General features: G+C 31.1%; 1 protein-coding gene across 1 annotated transcript in view; it reads left to right on the top strand.

Moving 5' to 3' along the window:
• Positions 1–19,397, top strand: part of LOC115888938 (5-oxoprolinase-like) — a 100,273-nt gene that overhangs the window by 18,021 nt on the left and 62,855 nt on the right. The window contains exons 6-8 of the mRNA XM_030908828.1: positions 5,176–5,408; positions 6,568–6,679; positions 9,782–10,006. Coding sequence (XP_030764688.1) covers positions 5,176–5,408; positions 6,568–6,679; positions 9,782–10,006 — 570 coding nt within the window. The remainder of the gene's footprint in view (positions 1–5,175; positions 5,409–6,567; positions 6,680–9,781; positions 10,007–19,397) is intronic.

Here is a 19,397-nt window from a genome sequence, read left to right as displayed (position 1 = left end):
AAATGCACATTTTTGAAAAACACCCCGTAACTTCGAAACGGTAACAGATATTGATGTGCGGTTTTCACCATCATGTTTTTGATGAAAATTGAGCTCCAGACACCGATATTAGTTTTCGTCTATCTCCTATAGAAACGGGTGTTTCCATTTAAAAGCGTCGAATTTGACCCACCCTGTACAGTTTCTCGATTCATTTCATACGTTTGGCAACGTGTTTACTATTCTCTCTTTGTTCAATACATTAATAACGCATTGTACTCTTCTGACATACGGAAATCTCGACCCAAGACTAACCTTTGCCAGCCATTAGTATATTGATAATATCAATTTTTTTCCGTTGAAGCGCTGCGGTCCGAATTTGTTGAAATCAACTGAAATGCACCAAGCCTATAACTAATGTTAATTTTTGACATATTTATGTCAATTTTTAGTAAGTGACGTCTAGAGATTGACCCTACCAAAATTATTCTCGATTCTCATTCCCTACCCGTCTTTGAAGACGTTTTTTCAATCATACGGTAGAACTATTAATTTTATGAATATGATATATGATATAAAAAATGATCAGTACTGGGAATGTCATGATTTTTAATAATCAAATTATCGCTGTTTTATTGGTATCTTTTTAATACCTATATTAAGCATTTGCCGATAACGTCACTTAGGGGAGCAATTAATTTTAACTAGATCGGTCCAATAATAAACATAATAGTTAATTAAAAGCCCCGTTAAATTCGGAAATTGTGGAAAATAAGGCCGTGTAATATATTTAATAACTGTCAGACACAATTTTATCAATAATTCGAATTAACGGGCGTATATTTGTTTTCGTTTCTCCCCCGCCCCTAACCTCAATGTTAAAGGGTAACGAGGGGTAGAATTCGACATAAAATTTACAAAATGCATCCGTGTCATTACTAATTCAGCGCAAAAACTAATTACGATTTTGGCGCATTTTCTCCTGTCGTAAATGGACAACATTCTGATTAAAATTACCTCTAAAATAACATAGATACGAATTAGTCGGATGTATAATTTCGAAACCGTATCGTTCCGTAATTAATATTGTTTAAAAATTTATATTCTTTACTTTTAGAAGATAAATATTTGAAATTTACTCTAATATGCTGCATTTGATTTTATATAATATTCATTAATTTTAACCAAAATTAACTTTTAAAGTAATATTGTAATTTATATATCGGGTGGTGCATAGTCGTTGAAAACATCAAATCCCATGCAAATTTTGAACTGTCCAAATATTGGCTCCACTATTCATTTTACAATTAAGGCTGCAACGTCGCGACGGACCTCCCGTAATCCTGCTGTTAAAACATAACAGCTGATTTTTATATATAAAAACCAATTAGTCAAATAGTCTAAGATCAGGTTGCAGGATTATTACGCTCATGGTATTATTAATAAAAACCTAATTTTTACGTATATTTATGAGTAGGAGAATACATTTTTAACAGGGCGCCTATCAAAAAGTTGCTGCAACTATGTTTAATTAATAATAATAATAACTGATTTTGGAGACTATCTACCATACGCCCATAAATTTTTTTGGTCATTTATCACTACGTATTTTTATTCTGAGCATGATGTTATAAGGGTGTTTATCAAAAAGCTGCCGCAAATAGGGGTTGCCACGGTTCAAAGTTTTTTCTACGGGCCGGGCCCGGCAACAGTGCGACGGGTATCTGTAGCTCCTATAATTAAAAAAAAACTAGTAATTTTGAGGTTCCAACCTAAAGCATGTATGTATGTTAGAATGTATTTCAGGAAAATATTTTAACTTATACAAGGTGGCTCAAAAAAGTGTGAGTTGATCGGGATGATCTCCCGAACCTAAAGTATGCACGTATGTTAGGATGCATTTCAGGAAAATATTTTAACTTCTACAAGGTTGCTCAAAAAAGTGTGCGTTGATCGGGATGATTTTTCTAAAGCCATATATGTAATAAAAACGCGATTATTTTTTAAACCATTAAAATTTTTTAAATACTTTAAATTTAACAACGAATAATATACAGGGTGTTCTATTTGAAAAAAAAAAGATTTTTTTTTATATTTTAGAAAGTTTGGCATAGAATTTTAAACACCCTGTATGGTTTAATATTACAATATTTATAGCAAAGTAAATACAGACCAACAATAGTAAATATGTAGTGTAGTTTTGATTTCAAAACATTTCTTGTATTTTTAATAATTTTTTTATAAAACTCTGAAAACACTTCTTTTTTTTATTTAATTTTGAATTGAAATTTTTATTTTTTATCAATATTTTTGAAACTATCGAAACATATACTATAATAAAACCTTAGGATTATGTAAAGTGATCAGAAAGGAAACCGAAAATGCAACAATTTACAGGATGTTCCTTTAAAAAAATCATCCAGATCCACTCACTCTTTTTTTGGCCACTCTGTACAAGTTACAGTTATATTTTCCTGAAATACATCCTAACACATACTTTAGGTTGGCATTTATATAAAATTCCTAAGTTATTTATTATAGGAGCTACAGATGCCCGACGCACTGTTGCAGGGCCCGTAGCATCACCCATAACATCATGCACAGAATAAAAATAGTTTTAATTTGACAATAAACAAAAGATCTTATCGTGGGTACTGTAATAAAAAAGAAGAAAGGATTTATTGGGCAAGCCTACAGTAAGATTATTCATGAGACATGACTAAAACATGACTAATTTATTTTTAATTTGACATATAAAGCGCATATTTATGAGCGTATTCTCGTCTCGAAAATCAGTTATTATTATTATTAATCAAACATATTTGCGGCAACTTTTTGATAGGCACCCGGCACCCTGTTAAAAGTGTATTCTCCTATTCGTAAATATACGCAAAAATTAGGTTTTGATTAAAAATACGATGATCGCAATAATACTACAGCGGGATCCTGTACTATTAAGTTGTCCCGTACTATAATCATTGTCAAAGCTAACCTACTACGTTATAGTACCTAAGTTTAGTGTCCAAAATTGTTAAAATTGCTCAAACAGGGGAGCCGATATCTGGACAGTTCAAAATTTGCATGCGACCTCCTATGTTTTCAACGACGACTCACCACCCGATGTAAAATATGCTTTAATAAAATTGACCTTAAGTACTATTTTTATTCCATTCGATAAATAAAAAAGTGAAAAATTCAATGTGGAATGATTAAGATGTACAGTTTGACAAATATAGGAAGAGACTTGGGGATAGCACCGGTCGCGCACACGATAGAGAGAGAACGCATTCGGCAGAAGAGAGATGCAGTTACGCTACGAAAAAAATTTTGATTCAAGCAAATTCGTGGGCTGTCCACTGCGCATCGAGGGGCGTCTCTTATTTTATATTTCTCACGTCTCTAGCTATACTTGTTAAGTTGTACAGGGACATCATTTTAAGTGTTTCACTCAATTTATTATTTTCCTGTTTCGTATTTAAAAATAGTAGAAAGATTTTCGCGAGGATGCCGATTCTCTACATGATTTTTTTTTAAAACGTCAATTTTGACAGATACGACGCCATCTTGATTTTTTTAAATGGTAACCCCCACATATTTTTGTCCGGTTAGACATATTTTAGCTAGTATATATTTATAAATATATATTTTAGTATACTTTGCACTTACCGTTTTCGATATACAGTGGATTTAAAAATGAATTGTTCCAGAATCATTTTAAGTGTCTCACTCAATTTAAAATTTTTCTCTTTTCTATTTTAAGATAGTAAAAAGATATTTTAATGCAATTTTTCGCGAGGATGCCGATTTTCTACATTAAACTTTTTAAAAACGTCAATTTTGACAGATACGACGCATCTTGATTTTTTTTCAATGGAAACTCTATCATATTTTAGCATGGTCCGGTAGACATATTTTAGCTAATTTCAAAAATATATAGTTTAGTATAAATTGCACTTAACGTTTTCGATATGCAGTGGATTTAAAAACTAATTGTTCGAGAATCATTTTAAGTGTCTCACCCAATTTAAAATTTTCCTCTTATATATTTTAAGATAGAACGTTTTTAGATTAGGAGTTTACATTTAAAAAAAAAAAGATGGCGTCGTATCTGTCAAAATTGACGTTTTTAAAAAGTTTAATGTAGAAAATCGGCATCCTCGCGAAAAATTACATTAAAATATCTTTTTACTATCTCAAAATAGAAAAGAGGAAAATTTTAAATTGGGTGAGACACTTAAAATGATTCTGGAACAATTCATTTTTAAAGCCACTGTATATCGAAAACGGAAGATGCAAAGTATACCAAACTATATATTTTTGATATTAGCTAAAATATATCTACCGAACCATGCTAAAATATGTGCGAGTTGACATTAAAAAAATCAAGATGGCGTCGTATCTGTCAAAATTGACGTTTTAAAAAATTTTGAAGTAGAGAATCGGCATCCTCACGAAAAATTACATTAGAAAATCTTTCTACTATCTTTAATATGAAACCAGAAAATTATAAATCGAGTGAGAGACTTAAAATGATGATAGTTTTCAATTTTTGTTGTAGATACCGCTTTCAACAAACAACGCCCTTATTTAAAAAACAAATTATTGTTTAAAAGCCTATGTTAATTAATGATAAAAAATAAAAGGCGTTCTGTTTAAAACGGGTGAGAAAAAGATATATCACTCAACACTGAGTTTCCCTGCATAGTTTTCTATCAATATCTAACATTCGATTCCTTGGTTTGACCCAATTAAATGAAAAAAATCGCCTGTCCAACTCTAACAAGAACCAAAACTGTCCAAATTAATTTGTAGCGACCTCCCTTTACCCTTACATCCCCTCGGGTCTCTAATAAAACATATACCCTATCAATTTGTAAGCCTCTGAATCGATAGACCCTTTTCAACATTGCGTTAGTTAGGGTTTTATGATCCGGAATGTTAATTTTTCCATTAGCTTTCTTCAGTTTTATCAACAATTTGTATAATGAGAAATTAATTAAATGATTTAAAAAATTTAGGTTCTACTTACAAAAAAAACATAAACATTACGGGTACATTGGTAATCTCATTAATATGGACATAAAAAGTCAATATGATATCTTAAAAAACAAAATATTCTGAATATGGCTTGTAAAGCAGCGTATACTATTATTACATTTATATCCAATTTTTGTACTTATACTTTTTTTCTTTAAGGTATCTGAATTGATAGATCAGTATGGTCTTAAAGTAGTCCAAGCTTACATGGGCCACATCCAAACTAACGCTGAAATAGCGGTCAGAGATATGCTAAGAGAAGTAGCTAGAGAGGCAGTAGTTAGAACAGGAAGCGCATCGTTATATTATAGCGATAGCTTAGATGATGGCTCACCCATTACCCTAAAGGTTACTCTGGATGAGACATCAGGATCGGCACTTTGCGACTTCAGGTAAATCTATTTATTGTTATATGGGGATTTACACGTTTACCACAAAAAAAAACGTTTTTTTTGTGGTAAAACCATTTGAATAAACAATTACTATATTTGAGACGTCAAGTTGCAAAATACGTCTTATCCCAAAAACGTTTCGAAAGAATATGCAAAAACTGTTTTAGAAAATGGTTGAAGCGTTATTTTACAAAAAAACATATCTATTGAGTGGAAACATTGTTGGGTATCTTGTTTTTCTAGAATTAATATTTAATTTTTAAAAAGAAAAAACACAAAAATAATTCGGATAAGGCGGATTTTGGTGTAGTATGATGTATATTGCGGGTTTTGCAACAGCAAGATATTGCATCCTAACTAACGTCTCTAACTTGATTTATTAGATATGCTATTTTATTACCACTAGGTAAGGGTTCAAACTAGATAAGACGTCGGTAGTACTATTATACTTGTGTAAAAAACCTATGAAAAAATGCGGGATTTGCAACAATAATGAAAGTAAAAATCAAATATAAGTGGATAAGACGGATTTTGTTGCGATAACGTAATTTGTATGGAATTTTATATAGGAATAGGCCACTTTACTTGCCGTTTGGGACTATGTTTATGTAGAGGGGGGTCAAATATATGTTTGTGTAGAGATTTTAAGGTGCACTATTAATATATGTAATTAGGTATATTTTTTGAATGCACAAAGTGGGTTTTCCAACTTGACGCCTTATTTATGCACCCAGCACTGTTTTGCTTAGTTTAACTGAAGTCTTGGCAATATTATCAATAATACTTGATCATATTATGAATTATATTTTAAGCAACTTTTTAATTCTAGTCTAAAAAATATCTTTTCAATGATTTATCTCTTCAGGAAATTAGCTATTTTTGATAATTTTATTGTCCTGTACATACACTGATTTGTTTTTTTAATTTTCTAAAGTTATGGATGGGATCTACACATTTCTAGTAACTTAATTATTAATTGTTTAATATTTATCATGATTGTTAATTCTATGAGGATACAACGCAGCAAAATTATTTTTTTAGAAATAAACGGTGAATCATATATTAAGGCATTATGTAAACGTTTCTTAACATAAGAAAATTTCGATTTATCGAATGTTCGGGGTTATTCATTATTTTTATTTCAATATACATTTTTCAGTGGTTCTGGTCCAGAAGTATGGGGCAATTGCAATGCACCTCGTGCTGTCAGCCTTTCTGCCCTTATTTACTGCCTTAGATGCATGGTGGGACATGATGTCCCTTTAAATCAAGTAAGAAAGTTTGATTTATATTTTTAAGTGAATACAGGATTTCTTTCATGTGACAGGTTTATAAAAATGATTTTAATTTAATTTATACACAAATTTGAATGTTTAGGTGAAGGACATTTTAAGTTGTACTTTGTTAAAAAACGTTTTCTGTCATTTAAGGTAGGTTCATACACGCGAGTTGTGAATATCTCAAAATAAAACCGTCTTTTATTTACGTTTAAAATGTCACTTGAATGTAGAATTTTATTTTTGTCTCCAGTTTGTTCTCGCAGTGCCGTGATAGATAATAGCTTTGTTCGCGGAGGCGATCCCTGACTAATCCCTGGCTGGCGCGTCGGCGCGCTTTGAATATGAGCGTTCGCGGTACAATAAGTTCCAGATTCTGACAAACGATCAGTCGTTCGCGGAAGCGCTTAATCGAATCGAGGACTGGTACGGGATCGATCAGAATAGTCAGCGGATAGATGCCTGTACTTCTTGTCAGGTGCATGCGTATTGCGGACTATTGCGTTTGTTGACAAAAGCACTTCTCTGTGAGGGAAACTTAAAAACCTTTTTAGTGCAGTAGGCTTAATCCGTGGAGATTAATCGAAGCTTTGCATTGCTACAACCTTACCATTTTGCATATTTGTGTGTTTATAAATTCACAGTGTTTTAATTTTGCACAGAATAAACTTATTGCACAGAATAAAATTATTAATGCCGTTAATGATTCTTAAATTAAGGGTTAATTATAAAATTTACAATTAATGCTTACAATAATATACCCTGTATATTTTATGCTGTTTGAATTTTACATGAAGTTCTAAACAGATTTTTTGCATAATATGCAGACCAGAAGATAATTATACATTTCTCGGCAATGATTATTTTTCTTTAAATTTATGTTGCTTTTGTCATTTAAAAAAAGTCTTGCTCTATTTACTTATTATATATGGTAATCGCAAAACAATTTCCGATGCACGTGATCAACTTCGAGTGGCAAGCGATGGCGACAGCGCTGCCAGATTGTGATGGATTTATGAGATCAATCTTAATTTAAAAGTAACAAACAATATATTTATTATATTATTTTTTAAGGATTTTTACGTTTTATTTTTAATTTAATAACTAATAGTTTAGTAATTAATTCATTTATTTGTTTTATAGCTTATTTTACTTATTACTACTTCGACTGCAGTTTTAAGGGTAATAAAGAACCTTTATTGTCACGTTCTCGTTCAAAATATTTTATCAGGGAAGCTACAAGCTCTTTGCTTCGATTTTTTAAACGCTTTGGCATATTTTCAACACACAATTATTTCAAGAAATGCCATACAAAAACTCGAAAATTTAGTTCTTAAAAGAAATGTTTGGTTAGGTTAGGTTAGGTTAGGAAAATAGGAAAAAAAAACGAGAATTACTCACAAAGATTCAATAACAACACGATATTATACAAAATAATGACTGACATTAGGATAATTGTCAAATAATAAACGAAAACCTTGCTGAAAACGGCGCAATGTGACTAACATAGCGATAACAAAATTCGGTTTAAACAAATTTTTGTAGCCTTAATCTAAATAAAATATCTGTTACAATCATTTGCTCTATAAAGTAAAATGAAGATTAATTAAGAATTATTCAACAAATTTAAACACTTTTGTCAAAATTTCATTTAGTCAGGTTTATAGATTTTAATGTCAATGTCGATATGATGATGATGTTCATCGGAAAATATTTTGCGATTACAATATTCACCGGCACGAAATATGGACACCTTACAATATGTATTTTAAAATTTAATATATTTTGTACTAGTGGGTTTGGTTTTGTTGATGTATTAAGCATCTGTAGCTAAATTATTTGGCTTTTTAGTATCTCTTTTTAAATTAAAGATGAAAGTTCTCATCTGCCAATTATAGGAGGTAATTCAAAATGTTGATATTTTAGTGAAAATTTGAAACACCCTGTGGAATATATTAACTAAGCAAGGAATTTAAAAATAATTTTATCATCTAGGTACATTTTTTTCTCGATAGTTTGTCTTTTGACTCATCTCAATAGCAGAGCAAAAAAAAATTGAAAATGTGTTTTTAAACTTGAAAAAAGATACTTAATATGTAATTCATAATAGTTATATACTATTGATAATGATAATGCCAAGGATTTCAGATAAATTAAGCAAAACAGTGCTTAGGAGATATTAGCTTTTGAATGAGACAGTAACGATTTACAGCAATTTTAGCATTGACAGCATGCCTTTGTTTTCCCTCATTAACATACTTATAAAAATTGTTTATTGCTTTTGTAATGTCATTGTCATTGAAAACTCATGTTATTATTGTTTTTGGATGTTTTCTTTAGTAAATATGGTTTTAAGTTTTGAAGTATCGGCTACTGCTGCTTTAAGTGATCATGGTAGATATCAACTTTTGGACTTAAAACCATCTCTGCTAGAGTAACTGCCTAATAGAGAATAATAATATGATTTTTCAAAGAGAGCGACATTACATAAAATCATAGACATTAATTAAACATAGACAGCAAATATCTCCAAAAAAACTATTGAGATGAACCAAATAACAAAGTATCTAGAAAAGATACACCTAGATGATAAAATGATTTTTAAATTCCTTGCTTTGTTAACGTACTCCACAGGGTGTTTGAAACTTTCACCAAAATATCAACATTTTTCACACGTTTTCACTCGTATAGTTGACAAATGGCAACTTTCATTTTTAATTTAGAGTCACGTACTAAAAAGTCAAATAATTTAGTTACAAATTGCTTAAAAAATCATCAAAATCGGTTCACTAGAACATAATATATATAAACCTTTAAAATAAATGAAAAAAATTAGGTGCCCCTTTTTCGTACCGGTGAGTGTAATATTAATGCATTAAATATTATAGGGGTGCTTAAAAAAATTTGCGAGTACAGAGAAAAGTGAATTAAAAAATTATAAAAGGCGAACATTTTAAAAAGATAATATTTTCATTTTTATTTAATAACAAAAATAAAACAATATTTGAAAGGACACTGAAAATACATTTCATTTACCCAGATTTGTCGCCCTTTAAAACCTCCGGCCCTCTGTTTAAGACCGACCCTTTATTTTAGGGCTGTTTGGCTCCCGTCCAGGTGAATATTCCCAAGGGATCGCTGCTGGATCCCAGCGAAAATGCTGCAGTGGTAGGAGGCAATGTCCTGACGTCACAGCGTATTGTCGACGTTGTTTTGGGGGCTTTCCGAGTGTGTGCTGCCTCTCAGGGCTGTATGAACAACATCACGTTCGGGAACGAGTTTTGGGGCTGTTACGAGACTGTTGCTGGGGGTAGCGGTGCTGTAAGTATATTTAAAAAACTACTGGATATAAACTATGACATTATGTTTTTTTTTCTATTATTATACACTCAAATGCAAAAAAACGCAACGGAGAAAATTTTGGTCAAATTTAAAGTGTTATGTTTTTGTTATTTTTAACTCTATTTTCATGAATTTTTCAGCAAACTGTATATAATTATATTAACTTTAATTCGTAAACTCAGTTTTTAATACACTTTAGTATTTGACATGTTATACAGGGTTAATCGAGGGGTTGTTTTTTTACCGTAACTTTAAAACACCTTGTGCAATAATTTTGTGTGTAAATTTTCCTAAAATATAATTTTACGGTCAGAACCATGACTCCTGAGCATTTTGTTTTTTGATTCATGTCAGTACATGCTTTGGTTAATTTTTAAGTGCGAAATGAACTGATCTCGATCAATTTTCAATTTTTTCAATTATCATTACTTTTTTATGTAATTTTTTTATATGACGACATGGTTATGGCGACCATTGTTGTAACGGCACATTACGCTGCATTGGATACTCTATACTAATTAAAAATCGTTAAAGACTAACGATTTAATAAACATTCATAACGATAACAGAACTAACGATATTAAAGAATTAAGATCTGTAATACTCATGCAAGTATACAAACAGAAAAAAATTTTTCAATTATCATTACTTTTTTATGTAATTTTTTTATATGACGACATGGTTATGGCGACCATTGTTGTAACGGCACATTACGCTGCATTGGATACTCTATACTAATTAAAAATCGTTAAAGACTAACGATTTAATAAACATTCATAACGATAACAGAACTAACGATATTAAAGAATTAAGATCTGTAATACTCATGCAAGTATACAAACAGAAAAAAATGTTGTAAAAAATACGCTAATACCGTTACTAATACTGTGTATTGTCTCCCTTGGCTGCTACAACTATCTGTATACGTCCGTTCATACTGTCATTGAGGCTGCATAATATCATATTGCGTTATATTTTCCCACTCTCCTTTAAGAACTAAGCGAAGTTCATTTAATGAAGCTGGTAACGCTTCGCGACCTTTAAATCTCCTGCCAAGCATTTCCCAAACGAATATGATGGGCAGTTCATAGTTGTATATAGTTCACAATAATCACCAAAGCCGCCTTGTCATATTGAAAAATAACATCAAAAAGTAATTACAGTTGAGGGTTGGAACCTTTGGTGTTAAACAGCAAAATAAAAACACTAAATCACCACAATACACCAAAACACTTTTACTTTTACACTGGACGCGCGTTTCGCTAACCATGTTAGCATCATCAGCAGATGATTATAAACTAAAGCAATAAATCTACAAGTTGAGCGTTTATATACTGCCCCAGTGGGCACCGAGTGGGCGTGGCAAAAACTAGCCAAATCGTGTCAGAGCCAACTGAGCGTAACAGTTGTAGATTTTCGCCACTAGAGTAGTAGGAACAAAAGAACTTGAAGGAATTGGACCGTTGTCTCTGTTCATACTATCTTTACATTTATTAATTCTGATGCTTTTTCATATGCATCTAATTGCCTGTAATTTGAGACTTGTTTAATTAATTTTAAATTATTAAGATCCTATACAATGTTCTTTATCAACAATATGTTCGGCAACGCAAGATTTATCCGGTCTACCATATCTTATCTGAGCTAAATGTTCTTTAAATCTAGTTAATATTGATCTTCTAGTTTGCCCAACATATTTCTGATTACAATCTTTACAAGAAATTTCATAAATACCCGACCTTTCCAGTGGAGATGTTTTATCCTTTGGATTACCTAATAATTGTTGTAATTTATTATTAGCACTATACACAAGTTTATAATTGACATTCTTAAAGAGGAAATTGCAAGTATCCAATCCCTCATTACCAAAATTGTATGCTTTGCCAAAAATTCATAAACCGGACAAGTCTATGCGCCCAATTGTATCGGCTGTAGGTTCTCCGACTTATAACTTGGCAAAATGGTTATCAAGGGAGTTCGAAAATTTACCTGATCAGGAACCTTCTTTCGCAGTTAAAAATAATATTGAATTCATTAACAAAATTAAAGATATAACATTGCATGAAGGTGAAATTTTGGTGCTCCCTTTGATGTATCTTCGTTGTTCCCCAAGTGTTCCAATTCCACATACTTTAGGCTACTTGAAGGAATTACTGAACGCCAAATGGTCTCGACAACAAAACTGTGACTGAATATATTGAGCTTACATCGTTATGTATGAAACAAAATTGTTTTCAATTTAATAACAACTTTTTGAACAGCGGGAAGGTACAGCAATGGGTAATCCATTGTCTCCATTTTTGGCTAATTTATTCATGAGCAGGTTTGAAGTGGAGGCTAAGAATCAGTTTGAGTATTTTCCAAGAGTTTGGTTTAGGTATGTGGATGATATTTTTGCTGTTTTTGACACACATTCAGACACCATAGATAATTTTATTTCTAAGTTAAATAATCGTTTTCCTTCCATTAAATTTACTCATGAAATTGAGAACAACGACAGATTACCTTTTCTAGATGTATTAGTTATTAGAAATGCTAATAATTGCTTGGAATTTGATATCTATAGGAAAAATACGACCACACGCAGATATATTCCTAATGAATCACATCATAGTGTTGAACATAAAATGGCTAGTTTAAATTTCTTAGTTCATAGATTACTTAGTTTCCCACTTTCCAACGAAAGATATGAAATAGAAAGAGATTACATTAGAATGTAGCTGAGTGTAATGGATATTCTCCTTCACTAGTTGATAAATTAATTAGAAAACGTAGGTATAGGTTAATGATTTCTGAAAATTCGACTTTTCAAGTGGAGAAAGATACGTCTAAATATTTTTCGATACCGTTTGATAGAGAGTTAACCCATGGTCTAAAAAGGAATTTTTAAGAATGTCAATTATAAACTTGTATAGTGCTAATAATAAATTACAACAATTATTACGTAATCCAAAGGATAAAACATCTCCACTGGAAGGTCGGGTATTTATGAAATTTCTTGTAAAGATTGTAATCAGAAATATGTTGGGCAAACTAGAAGGACCAATATTAACTAGATTTAAAGAACATTTAGCTCAGATAAGATATGGTAGACCGGATAAATCTTGCGTTGCCGAACATATTGATGATAAAGAACATTGTATAGATCTTAATAATTTAAAATTAATTAAACAAGTCTCAAATTACAGGCAATTAGATGCATATGAAAGCATCAGAATTAATAAATGTAAAGATAGTATGAACAGAGACAACGGTCCAATTCCTTCAAGTTCTTTGTTCCTTACTACTCTAGTGGCGAAAATCTGTTACGCTCAGTTGGCTCTGACACGGTTGGCTAGTTTTTGCCACGCCCACTCGGTGCCCACTGGGCGAGTATATAAACGCTCAACTTGTAGATTGTACTTTAGTTTATAATCATCTGCTGATGATGCTAACATGGTTAGCGAAACGCGCGTCCAGTGTAAAAGTAAAAGTGTTTTGGTGTATTGTGGTGATTTAGTGTTTTTATTTTGCGATCAAAAAGTAATGATAATTGAAAAAATTGTAAATTGTTGGTGGCAAGTTCATTTCGCTCTTAAAAATTAACCAAGACATGTATTGACATGATCCAAAAAACAAAATGCTCAGGAGACATGGTTCTGACCGTAAAATTATATTCTAGGAAAATTTACACACGAAATTATTGCACAGGGTGTTTTAAAGTTAAGGTAAAAAACAACCCCTCGTTTAACCCTGTATAATATGCCAAATACTAAAGGTTATAAAAACTGAGTTTACGAATTAAATCTGATATAATTATATACAGTTTGGTAAAAAAATCATGAAAATATAGCTAAAAATAACAAAAACAGAACATACTAAATTTGACCAAAAATTTTTTGCATCTGAGTGTATTTTACCAAGAGACCTTTTTAACGTAAAAAACGACAGAAACGTATATTTTTTCACTCAGTAGCTTTATACAGGTACAGACAAAATATTGTTACACTTTATACCAGTTATAAATATGTAGGTGGCGCCCCATACAAGTATGAGTCATATTGAAATCGACAAATTTTTATCCAAATATCGACAATAGTTCAGAAATTCTTTGAAAAAAATCGAAATAAAAATGAAACCCTACACTTTGTATCTCCGAAAAGAAGCATTTCTGTACATATATTTATACAAACTTTTTTACTTTTTTTATCTGCAGAATATGCTGCCGAAGTTGATGCAAACATAAAATATTTCATACAACTGAAAAAAGTTAGTAAAGCCGATAAATTCTGGCGTTAGAAATAAAATATCATAACAAATTAAATAGAAGTTGACATCATCCAAAATAAAAATAAATATATAAGGAGTTTGACAAAAAGTTATTAAAAAAAAACAAAAAGTAATTAAAATTAAATAATTTTCACAGAGCTTATAAAAATAGTGAAGTGACAAAGAAGTACAAAAAGAGTAATTTATTTTGATTTGTATTATTTTTGTATCAACTAGAAAGTTATAGGTACCCTTTTAAGTTTTGCCACGCATTAATTTTTTTCAGCTATCATTTCAAAGGTTTTCGCCTCTTTTGGTTTATTTGCTATTTAAATTTTTCCTTTTTATTTCTATTTTAGCACTTTTTTATTGTACGCTTGGGCGATGCTGTTGCCAGTAATATTTTTAAAAACGCTATATTTTGAATTGTTGCAAAGAGAACCGTCAGAGACATAAAGGGGGATAATTTCATTTAAATGTTGCTTTAATCGGTCGAAATACAGAGAGCCAGCCAATTTAAACAGACCTTTTTTCCATTTTCGGTGTATTTTTTTAACAGGTACTTTTTATCGGTTTACCCCATTGTATGGTTTTTATTAAAGCTATGTTCGATTTGTTGTAAAATTCTTTTTTTCTTTACTTTGTTTTTCTCTCCGGGAGAGTTGACAAAATTGATATACGAAGAGGAAATAGAACGTATTCAATAAAACACACGATAAAAAAATATCTGGAAATTTATTCAATTTTCTCCGTCTGAAGGTATCTTTTTTCATTTTTTGTCTTTACCGACATGTCGACAGAACTACTTATAATTTTATATTTTTAGGAAATTTGAATAATCAGAGAAAAGGAAATGTTATAAAACTATAGGATCAGATATGCTAATTGCTAGTATGTCCCCGGATTGTCTTTACAAGAGGAAAAAAATTCTTCGTAAAAGTTTTTTGCTTATTCTATAATGGTTATATAAAAATTTCCATACCATATTAGAAAAAAATACAAAAATATGAATATAATACAGGGTGGCGATGACGCACCTCATTCGCCTCGGTTCATTATAGGTACTAAAACGGAAAGATGTGAAACAAAATATTTTATGGGTATACTAGCGTGTACCAGCGACTTCTGTTCGCGTCGAATTAATCATTTGTAATGGTGATGATAAGGCAAAGCAAGAATTTCCATTAACATACAAACTGGATAAAATTTTCTCACATTTATGTCAGCATGAGAAAAAACAATATGGCGATATTATTATACATATAACTTGGTAATATTTGAGGGGTAGTTTCATCTCGTTGGAATTTGACTTTCGAAAAATCTGTTTGCCAAAAATAAGCTTTTTACTTCAAGTAGCTTAAGCAGAATCGCGGTTAAGAAATTACCCAACTTTTTGGAACACCCTGTATGATTTTTTAAAAAATTTCAAAATATGTAAAAAAACCAAATAAATTATGCTTGTTTAAGCGTTTTCCCGAAAGACTAACCGTTTTTTAAATGACAAATATTGTAATATTTGAGGGGCGTTTTCACCCTCTTGGAATTTGAGATTCGAGAAACCCCTCCTTATCGAACCTCTACATCCCACAGTCAATCCGTTTGCCAAAAATCAGCTTTAAACGTCAAGCAGTTTAAGCAGAATCGTGATTACTCGCGCTTTAAGCAGGATCGCGATTAATCAATGATCAGATTTTTCGAAACACCCTGTATACATTTTTAAAAAATCTTAAAATATGTAAAAAACAAAATAAAATAGACGTGTTTAAGCGTGTTTTCGGAAACTTGGCCGTTTTTTAAATAAAAAATATTGTAATATTTTAGGGGTGGTTTCACCCTCTTGGAACTGGAATTTCGAAAAATCCCTTCTTATCGAACCTCTACACCCTAGAATCAACCTGCATGCCAAAATTGAGCTTCTTACGTTGAGTGGTTTGAGCAGGATCGTGATTAATCAGTGTGTCAGTCACTTAAGGATTTTATATATTAGTATAGGCGCGCCACCCTGTATATTATAGTTGATATTTTTCAAATCACAAAAAACAATTTCTTTGCGTTTCTATGGTAATATCGTTTCTTTATCATATGTTCCTTTGATAGATGCAGAATAGATGATTAGTATTAATTTTGATTAACGTTATTTCTATTTTTGTTATTTTAGTTAAAGAAGCACAACATTTAGAATCACCTTTTCCGTAGCATTGAACCAAATAAATGTTGTGCTTCTTTAACATATCAAAACAGTAAAAAATATGATATTAATAAAAATGTCAAAGAATGAAAACCTAAAAATGATATTATCGTAGAAGGCGTGATTTTAGGGACTTCAAATTAAAAAAAAAATGTTTTTGCACTATGTGCGTATATTTGAAATGAAACTTCTTACTAGCAGCTATTAAATTGAAGGATTTGAAGGACATGTTTGGAAAAGTGTAGTTTGAAGTGTTGAAAAAGTAATAAATTGAAAAATAATTTGATTCACTTTCATAAAATTTGTATTAAAATGACCGTCTGAGGAATCCAGTTTGGTCTCGATCTATCCATAATTGAGAAGAAGCTTCACGATTTCGTCCATTTAGAGGCATCGGTTCGAAAAGTCGAGGGCGCCATCCTGTAGCCCATCCCTAATTATGCCGAAATCGACCCACAATTTTTCTTCAATATCAAATTCTTATGATAAAGATGTAAACGTAACGTCGCATTCATCTTTGCAGTGTGGGACCGTGTGCCCCGCCGCGTCGCTCATATAGCCTACCCACTAAATTTGGTCGCGATCAGATGACATCAACATTTGATGTTTCTTAAGTCAAAACCAACGGTCACAGTGATACGTATCGTACACGGTCAAGTTGGCATTGGTCTAATCTATCGACACACATTTTCATTTAAATCGGACGACTTTTTCGCCACTGATGATGGGGTTGCATAGTGCACGAAACGTCGTCAAAATATCATGAAAAGATGGGGCTTGAAGAGATTTCGAGTTTCACCCTCAAAGACCCATCTTAACTTCCTCATCGGCTTATCACTTTTTCGATCGTTACCACTTTTCGTGACGCGTGAGTCCAACACGCTAGAGATTGGCTATCTCGTGTGTCATGGCCTTGAGTTTTTACTCCCAGCGCGTGTAAAGAAGATTCACTTTAAAAATCAACTATATTTTTATTTCTTGTCAATTTTTATTTTAAAGGGCATGGAAATTTGGAGAAGTATAAATGAGATTGGACTATTTTAGAACAAGCAAAAACTTTTATGAAGAAATTTTTCTCAAAACGTCAATAATAAAAAAAGTTTTTCCTCTTGAAAGACATTCTGGGGACATCTGTATAGGTTTGTAGATATAACGTTATTTTCATGTTTTGAAATATTAAATATATAATAGTATCAAAATAAAAAACTACATAATATTTATTTCATTTTTTGTATAACGTTTTCGACATTTCTTAAAAAAGGATGTAGAAACAACCGAAAGGGTACAAAGTGAATACATTTAGATATTTAGGCAGATTTATAATTCTTTTTGTTCCCGACTTTTTAAATAATTAAAGATTTATATAAATCAATTACGCCTTCAAAGGTCTACGCAAAATGTACTTATCTATATTTAATTGAATTATAAATGTGCAATGCTTTTTGTAGCTTTTTATTATTTACACTAAAAGCTAGATAATTCTCGAAATCTATTTTGCAATAAAAAACGTTGCAGTTTTATAATAATATTATAGTTGGGATTTTAGATGTTAAAACAAATGTGATTTTTTCAAAATATCAATTTTACATCCATGCAATTAACTTTGTTTACAAAATGTTCGTCCACGAAATTTAAAAAGTAATTTTTACTGTTATTTTTTAATTAAAAAAGCAATTCCGATATTAGCAATAATATCGGAATTTTTATAATAGTCAGAAATATTTACTTTATGTTGAACAAAGTTGACGTATTGTTAAAATAGATATATCAGTATTTGTATAAGATTTGTATACATACTTTAATAAATAATTTCTATGGAAAAGTACTAGGTATATCATATTTCAGTTTTGTTATATTTCAAAAATAATTAAACATAAAATGTATAGGCTTAATATAATTTCAGTGATTACATTCGCTTTTGGATAAACATTAATATGCGGCAATTTAATCTATAAAACTGGAGTGTCAAGAGGACTGCGTCATTGCTGTTTTGTGAAATTTATTTTATTTGAAAATAAATCTATTCTTGTCGATTAATACATAGTATTTTTTGTAAATTTTTATATTAATCTATTTCGCTGTATTATAAGTATGTATAGTATATACAACAAATACTAGAATTCTGCCAGTTTAATATGTTAACAACTTTGATAAAAATAAGGGTACAAAGTAACAATAGGTGTTTAAGGAAGCCACCCATGTCTTGCCACCCAGAAAGTAGCCGCTTTAAGCTTATAATGACTTTCTTATTAAATATAACGGTAAAAACCACAATAGGTCCTCAAGTAACTATCTATGTTTTCAGTTGAAAATGGAGCAAGATCAGTATTATATACAGGGTGGCGCCTCTCATACGCCGTGGAGGCTTCAAGGAGAACGACAGTTTGTATTGAAATTATATTTTGTGAGCATATGTAGGTTAATTAAGAGCACTCTTTAAAAATATAGAGAGTTCTACAGGGTGTCCTCAAAAAAAGTTACATATCAATGTTGTGTTTTTTGTAATGGAACACCCTATATGTGAACTGATTTTCGGATTCTGGGAGAAAAATAAAAGTAAGTTTTATAAGAGAAGTATATTACTAAAATGTAAGATTTTTGACATATTTAACATTTTTTAGAAGTAAAGAACAATTTTTAAATTACAATAAAAGCTGCCTACATTGGAATTTACCTGGTATAGCCTAATATGTAGTTATATTAACTATTGTTCTTTAAATCAAATTAAAACTTGATCCAAAAAGTTATACAGGGTGAGACAAAATTAATATTGAACATTGGTCACCTTCAAAAGCATGTTACTCTTTTATTTTAAATGGAACACACCCAGTATATTATTCCGATATTCAATCGAGAATTCATGTCTCTTCATAATACTATTAAGGTGGGGTAGGCAACCTTAATAGTATTTTGAGTATTTAAATCAAACAAAGA

This window comes from Sitophilus oryzae, unplaced genomic scaffold (genome assembly GCF_002938485.1).
Source record: "Sitophilus oryzae breed Bouriz unplaced genomic scaffold, Soryzae_2.0 scaffold_809_pilon_pilon, whole genome shotgun sequence".
Classification (NCBI taxonomy): Eukaryota; Metazoa; Arthropoda; class Insecta; order Coleoptera; family Curculionidae; genus Sitophilus; species Sitophilus oryzae.
This window is presented reverse-complemented; position numbering and strand designations above follow the sequence as displayed.